The sequence below is a fragment of the Cryptomeria japonica genome, chromosome 5 (genome assembly GCF_030272615.1).
Source record: "Cryptomeria japonica chromosome 5, Sugi_1.0, whole genome shotgun sequence".
Lineage (NCBI taxonomy): Eukaryota > Viridiplantae > Streptophyta > Pinopsida > Cupressales > Cupressaceae > Cryptomeria > Cryptomeria japonica.
Genome location: NC_081409.1, coordinates 20011752 through 20020246, shown reverse-complemented (window position 1 = coordinate 20020246; position 8495 = coordinate 20011752). Strand labels below are relative to the sequence as shown.

The following is an 8495-nucleotide window of genomic DNA, read 5'->3' as shown; positions in this document are numbered from 1 at the left end:
CCTTTACACGATTTTGTGCATTCAGCATTTGTTGTATCAATTATTTTGGACCAATGGCAATATACACATTACATTCATTTATGCCTTACCTTATGAAGAATATTGTTGATCCAAAAGGTATATAATAAGCAATTTAATTGGGTTATGTATATAGAATGGTGTGCGAAGAAGTGTATGTGACAATGAGTTGATTTACGGTGCAAGTTCATGCAAAACAAATGTTCGAAAATGTTATTGTGATAGATGAGCTTTGATCAGTGGATTGTTATCAACATATTGATAGATGCCATTTTCCTATACAATTCAATCTTCTATTTTTATTGTATCTGGATTGTTATGTATGTTGCCCCAAAGAAGTGATCTTCAGTTGTGAAACTCCTTCATTTGTATCTTGCTCTGAGGTAGTGCGCTTTGGTCTACAAGTCTGAAGCAATGAGCTCCTTGGCCTGTGGCCTAAACTTTGTAAATAGTTAATATAAACATTGTGAGTTAGAATCTCACTGTGGTTTTTCCCAATTTGGGCTTTTTATGTAAATATCTGGCATTCTTGTGTGGATGTTCTTATTTCTTTGATTATTTACTTTCATAATTTGATGTATGTTAGGAATTGTGAGTTTTGTTTATTCAAGTCTTAATATATGTTGATTCACCCCCCTCTTAGCATCCAGTAGTGTTCAATGAATACCACCCCTCCACACACATGTGGTTTCCTCAACCATTTGAACACTACAACATTTAACTAATTAATTTGATATACTTGCCTAAAGAAAAATAGATATTAAAGCTTTTTTTGGATATAATTAAGTTAGTCTTTCTTTATGAAAGAAAAATTAAATGAAATGACTTATATATGAAATTTTTGTAACACTCATATACAATTCTAAAAATACCTCTCCACATTAATAATAAAATTTAAAAAATAAATTTAATTTAATAAATTATGTATATTAAAACCATCATATTTAAACATTAAATGATTCAATAAATCAATTTTTAGATGGTACAATGAAAAGAAAAAATGTTACTAAAAATAAAAATAATTGATGTTGGTATATACAGTGGAGTCGAGAATTTAGCTTTTAATAGCAGTGATAGTGAGTTAGCTTCACATAAATAAATTCTCACAACTCTCAGCTCGTTGAAATACATTAAATTCAAAAACTACTACTACACCCTACATTAAATGCTTGAATTATATTAATATGCATTCCAATCAATGCATTGCACTGAAGGAAGATGGAAGAAATTGTGAAGGATTTGAAAAAGATTAAAACAAAGAAAAATGAAGATGATGGATTAGATGAGTGTGAGCCTGTGTCTCCATGTGCCCGTTTATTCAAGCAAATAAATTGCCATGTTATTTGCTTGTTTGGTTGCAAACATGAGATAGATATCCAAGAGCTCAAAAATAATGTGGAAAATTCACCACTCTTCAAACACAAGCGTTTTTCTAGTATCCTGGTTAGTCACATTTGATCCTCAAATTCAATTGATTTTAGTTATTTTTATTGCCATTATTTCATTTTAGTATATCAAATTTGTATATACAATTGATAAGGTTGTTGCTTTTGAATTCGATTTTTTAGTGTCAACATTTCAGTTACATTTCTTGATCCACGATCATGATGTTAGAGAACTCAAAGAGATGAAAAATAATCTTGATGATGGATCATGAAGTATGATCTCAAACGTTGATGCTAAAAAAATCTCACACAATGCAATCCAGAAACAGCAGCGACAACATTTGTGAGATTCTTTTAGCATCAAAATTCTGGATCACAAACCCTAATCCATCATCAGCATGTTAAATCACACACACTAAGCTTAAATCACACACACTAAACTTTGACTTCTAGACTTAAAAGTGTTAAACACTCAGAGTTGACTGACACTCTCTAGACTTAATATGTTGTTTAGTGTGTAGTTTAAGACTGACAAAACGTTGATGCTAAAAAATCTCATACAATCCAATCAAAAATAGCGACGACATTATCTCACTTTGTGAATTGATTTGTGATTAACAGAAGGCAGGCAGGAAGGGAAAGCTGAGATGGGTTCCAACAAAAGCCAACATAGATGATCATATCATAGTCCCACAGATAGATCTGAGCATGAACAGTGAGAATTGTGTAGGGTTTGTTGAGGATTATGCTGCCAAATTAGGCACAGCTCCTCCACTGGATCCATCAAAGCCTCTGTGGCAACTCCATGTTTTGAACATGAAGTCAGCAGAAGCAGAAGCAACCATGATATTCAGAATCCACCATTGTATAGGAGATGGAGTGTCTCTTATGTCTCTCTGCTTTGCTTGTTCCCGAAAAACAAATGATCCCAAATCCTTGCCCACATTACCACGCCCTGCTCAAAGACCCACAAGACCAATCAGCCTTGTCTACTTAATTTTTATGTTATTTCTAAGGTTTCTGCTTATGATGTATTTCAGCTTTCAGGATTCATTAGGAATTGTGGGTACCCTGTCAAACTTTATCAGGGATAGCAATACACCCATTAAGGGATCAGACGGAGTGGGATCCATGCCTAAGCGTCTAGCACATGTTTGTTTCAGTTTGGAGGATGTCAAAACTATTAAAAATGCTGTGAATGGGGTAGAGTATACTTGAATTTTTTTTTTTTTTATTTTTCCTTTAAATTTAAGATGTTTTATTTTGGAGTTTGATTGTTTCCTTCTTGCTCTTAATTTGGAACATTGCAGACTGTAAATGATGTGATTATAGGAACTCTAGCAGCCGGCCTGGTGAGATATTTAGACAGGATATATGGTATGCATCTAACTATTAAAATATGTTTTTTTGTTTGATTCATTGCATTAAAAAAACTTAATCTTAGTTTATGTATTTTTTTCAGGTATCTTCCTCCGGGACAATGAATTCTATAAGCAATTTGACTTTGACTTTCAATTTAACACAAATTTGGCATAAGAACTCTGCTAGTTCTTATATCTTAAGGTTCTATAATGTATATGTGCATGCTTTATCCATGTTTTCATATGAATATTTTAAATTTTCTGATATATTTTAATTTCCCTATTTTTATATAGCCATCCCTTAGCCTTCCCCAAAATTGACAAAAAAAATCACCATCTACCCCTGTCCCATGTCGTCACTGTCCCAAAACTCCAGGTAACATAGATGTTAGTTAATGAGACATTCATAATATAATTAGATTAAATCTACAGATATTAAGTTGGATCTTTTAATTTCAAATTTTTCATTTTGTATAATATTTTTTTTTTAAGGTTGATCTATCTATTATAAGATGAAGAATGCCATTGCATCATATTCTTAGATGACACTTCAAAGATCTAAAATTGAAACTCAATAAATAAAAATTACTTAAAACATTTAACTCACATAAAATAAGAGAATTAAGAGAATGATTTTGATAATAAATAATAACAGTATTTATAAAATTTCTTAAATATTTGATTTAATGTGAATTATTTTTTTTTAATGTTTTTTAAGTTTTTTAAAAACACCACTAGTACCTAGTTAGTCTAAGTTAATGTATAGTTTTGTAAGGAAAAATAACCTTTCTTAATGTTAATTTAGGTTAATCAAATAAAATATGTATAAATTAACTTAGACTAATAACTTATAGTTATGGTAGTGATAGTTGAGCAATTAAATGTGATTTTAGTAAAGTAATTGTAAAGGATGTACTTATCTCTAGCAATAATGTTGAAGATAATTCTGAATTAGATGCTAGTTTTGATGATCTAAAACTAGAAATTAGTAATATATTAAAGTCCTCACCATCTTTATTTGCATGTTGAGTTGTCATTGTGCAATTTTGATAATTAAGAGATTTTTTAGAAAGTTCATTAGTAGCTAGATCTAGCTCAAGTTAATTTATAGTTTTATAAAAGAAAATAATCATACTCTTAATGTTCGTGTAGTGAAATCAAAATAAAAAGCATACAAATAATTATTAGTTTAATTTAAGTGTACTTACGTCTACTAATGTCATTGAAGACAATTTTGACGATTTGGTTTGACTCTACTCAGACTTGGCAAGGCTGACTCGACTCGTGACAAAATAAAAAAACCCTCGAAATTTAGAGATTTTTAATGATTTAAAACTTGCTTCATGCACTCATTATTGAATAAAGCTTAAAGACACTATAACATCATCAAATAGAAGCTAATTTGATCATATACATAAACATACATCCATCACATGCATAGAAACGTAAATTGTAGTTGAAGGAAATAGAAAACTTAGATATATAGAGTTATAAATGTTGTCAAATGTATATAAAATCCATGACATCAAATGTTCCCAAACACATATGTAACTGTAAACAAAAACAAGTCTATGGCTCAGGCTCTAGCTCATCCTCAGCCTCAAAGTAGTCTGTCTACCTCCTACAAAAGCATCTAAGATAGGTCCTAGATGACTGAGTAGTCATAGTCTCCGCCTGTGAGGTGCCAAAATGATCAACATCAGTTGTGCATGTGTCAGATTGTGCTCTATCCTCCTCCTCTGCCATAGCCACCCTCAGCCTCTCTATCTACCATGTCTGACATGCCGCATGCCGCAACGCGAGTCCTGGAGCTCAAACTTGGTGAGTTAGGTGAGTTAAGAGCAAAACTTGCCGAGTCTGAGTCACAATTTGTCAAAACTCGTCAAGCTTGGCTCGACTCGCCAACTCGGCAAACTCGCCTGACTCGCGGCGAGTTTTGATACTCTAGTTTGATGCTAAAAAAATGGTAAAGTGAATGTGCCTACTATATTTTTATGTTAAGTTTCATGGTCTCCAAGACAAATTTGCATTTGTGGGTCCCTTCTACAAGCATAGATTGATTATGTAGACCACACATTTGATATGCCAAATACTTAATATTTAATAAGAAACATAAATTAGAAAAAAAAACATATAAGTATAGATGTAACATTTTCTAGACCAATGTATTGAAAATATCTATACAAGTAATAAGTTAATGTGTTGATTTTTTACTGTAGACATTTAAATTGAAATGATGTGAACTATAGAAATATAAGTTATGAGTCTTGATTTTTTATTGTTAACTCCTAAATAAATAAAGTTACTTTTATTTATTTATTTAAAAAAATGTTTTACTGTTTTAATGTTTTAAAATAAGAACATCATTGAAAATATAAAAAAATTCTCAAAATTATTATAATAATTTTTAATTAAAACAAAATAACAAATTTTAAATACTTTTTAGATAACAAAATTTAACTTTATTTATTCCAACAATAATTCACTTGATATGTATTGCAGCAAGTAGGGAACAAACTTTGCCATCAAACTTACTAGTTAGGCTTGCAATGCCTGTGAATACGAGGGCAGTACCAGGCTTACAAGTAAGTTTGTTTTTAATGGTTATAATTTTTATTTAATTAATGATTATTTTCATTCTTTCTCATATATATAAAACAGGAGCTGGCAGACTTGGAAAATAAAAAGGAGCAGTGTAGATGGGGTAATGATCTTGGATTTTTTATAATTTCTCTTCCTCTACAAAAATATGAAGATCCTCTTCAATATGCACAGGCTGCAAAAATAATCTGCAAGAAAAAGAAATCATCACTGGAGATGTACATTACTTATTTAACTGCCTACCTTTCAGGCCAGGTATGTAAATAATTTACATAATTAATTGTTTTATGATATTTTAGATTCCAGAATAATCATAAACACATTTCTTGTTTTAAACAATCGTTATAATTTAGATAAAAAATATTTTTGGATTAAATTGTGTTAGATTTTCAATTCACTTTACATCACATTCAATGATCCATCATCATTAAAAAGAAAAGAGTGATGCGAAACTATTATTGAAAGATTAACACCATTGAATTCAAAAACAATCTTATGTAATCTAGATATAAAGTTATGAAAAACAAAGATAAAAAATATTCATTCTTTTTAATGGCAGATGAGTGAGAATATTTGGTACAGAATGAGTTCCAACACAACATTAACATTCTCCAACACAGTTGCACCAGAAGAGGAAATTGATTTCTTTGGTCAGAGTATTACTTACATTGCCCCCACAACAGTTGGTCAGCCACATGTAATTCCTTCCTACCTTCCTAATATTTTTATTATTTTTCTGTTTGTTGGACTTTAAATGCTTTTAAAAGCTCTTCTGTCTGTCACTAACTGCAATGGCTTGAATGTTTGACAGTCTTTGGCAGTGTATTTTATGAGTTACATGGGGAAAGTCAGGCTGGTGGTCACATCTGCAGAGGAATTCATGCCTGATCCAGAGCGCCTTTGTTTGGATTGTGTTGAGAGTCTTGGTCACATGAAGCAAGCAGCTGCTGCCAAAACAAATGGTTTACTGAGGAAACTCTGAGAATGTTTATTGTGTTTATTTGGAGTTTTATGGGTTAACTAGATTTCTAGTGTTGTAATAGATGATTAGATTGTGTAGGTGGTTCTTTAGGGGGAAGTTTTAAATCATATGGAAAATAAGGATTGTACTATATCTGTTGAATCAAATGAATTTTTAGATATAGTCTTCAGTAATAAATATGTAGGAATGGATAAGATGAGATTGGATAATATGTGGGAATGTGTGTAGATGGGGATAGGTGAACGATTGAGGAATGATTTAAATTTATACGAGATTGTGTCATTTATTGATATATAATTGCATTTTAAGGCATTCTCTCAAAATTTGCCCAAAAATTAAATGAGAATTTATGTGATTATGTAAATTTCATCATTACATTTTGTCCTATGTAGTGGTGTGAATGTATTTGAACTCAATCATCTACAAAGAGAATGGTCAACATCAATGCATTCTTTTTAAGTTTATTTGAAGCTTTACGTTCCATGACCTTGAGAGTTACATCTCATTGTGCCAATATCCCATACTTCATCAATTTCTCCTTTTCCATATTAAGAAGTTTGATTTGTTTTCAATAATTTGTTGAAAAATCAGCTATAATTTCATTCTCGGATGGGTACATATTCTAGTCATTGTAATTTTAAAAGGCACTGAGATTTGTAGGTGCATAGATCTACTTTCCATTTATCTTGCATCTATGTAAAGAAATTTAATAAATGTTGATGTAAATATTTATAGAGTTTTTTTATTGTGAAGATTTAAGTTAAAATATCAGAGCCTTACACTCATCAAGTTTTGATCCCTAGTGGACTCATTAAGAACCATTCAAAATAACTAACAACCAAGGTCCCATTGACCACAACTCTTTCTTTTATGAATATGTGCCTTAATTTCTATAATTTAAAAATATATACACATATCCAAAAAAAAAATCCCAAGACACAAGATCACTCCTCACTTTTTTATCACTTGCTACTACCTTAGAAAGCTTCTACTTAACATACAATATCAATCAAACCATCTTCCCCAAATATTTAGGGAATAATAATTCTAGACAATCTCTACTATAATGGGTCAAAAATACTCATACATATAGATTTAGTTTAATGACTACAATAGTAAATTTAAATTTAAAAATTCAAACTAACTATAATTGTATAGAAAATTATTTGTATGCATTTTAAAGTAAACTAGATTGCAAATCTATTTTAAATATGTTTTTTTCCTTAAAAAGGGTTAAACATTATTAATCACAAAGCACAAATACAAAAACAAGATTGGAAGCCTCAGCAAAGGCCAACCATTAAAGTAGCCTATCCTTGTCCATTAATTGATCTAACACAATATAAAGATCCAAAGGTAAAGAACTCCTGTCAACACTACTCCATCCCTCCAAATGATCAAATGCCCACTTAGTAAAACAATCTCCTACACCATTCCATCCCCTAAGAATATGAAAAAAAGCTATAGAATTAAAAAACCCACTCAAACTGAGAATTTGTCAAAGAACCTAAGCTATCCGCCAATTAACCCCATCCAACCGCCCCACAGTCAACACAAACCAATCATCTATGAATCGGATTTACATATAACCCTTCTCCAACGCTGAGCATAAGCTCTATGTACCACATACCAAATAGAAAGAACTTCCATAAAGTTATTGGTGTGAAATCCATTATACACAGAAAAGAAGAAATGAACCTCTCCATAGTTGTCTCGACCAATACCTCCTATCCCTGGCAGACCAAGATTCCCTCGAGAAGAACCATTAGTATTAATCTTGAGAACTCCAAGAGGAGGAGGGCATCATCTACCCTCTCTAGCAATTTTCTCCTTCACCTACCTAAGCTTCTTCCTACTAGGAGAACCAACCCCTGGAACCAGGAAACTCAACCGCGGATAGATATCCAAATCACCAAGGGCCACGGGACCATAAAGGTCACATTTAACCTAAACCATCTCTTGACGAGCACAAATTACTCCCTGCCACAGTTGCATGACAACCAATTTTTTCCCCTAAAATATTTGTCGGTTCCTTTCCAACCAGATATGCCATAAAATGAGAGAAGGCCCAATCTCCCAAGAAACTTGAAGAAAAGAGGTCGAAACTAAAAAAAAACCAAGACGATCCCAAAACTCAACCAAAGACAT

At 31.7% G+C, this 8495-nt stretch overlaps 1 protein-coding gene across 1 annotated transcript; it reads left to right on the top strand.

Moving 5' to 3' along the window:
- The first annotated feature begins 1236 nt into the window (after positions 1-1236).
- LOC131077948 (wax ester synthase/diacylglycerol acyltransferase 5) lies at positions 1237-6556 on the top strand. Its single transcript, XM_059220301.1, has 7 exons — positions 1237-1461; positions 2025-2606; positions 2714-2780; positions 5267-5349; positions 5426-5620; positions 5925-6062; positions 6177-6556. The coding sequence occupies exons 1-7, from the start codon at positions 1237-1239 to the stop codon at positions 6345-6347; spliced, it is 1461 nt and encodes a 486-aa protein (XP_059076284.1). The 3' UTR covers positions 6348-6556.
- Positions 6557-8495: the final 1939 nt, after the last annotated feature.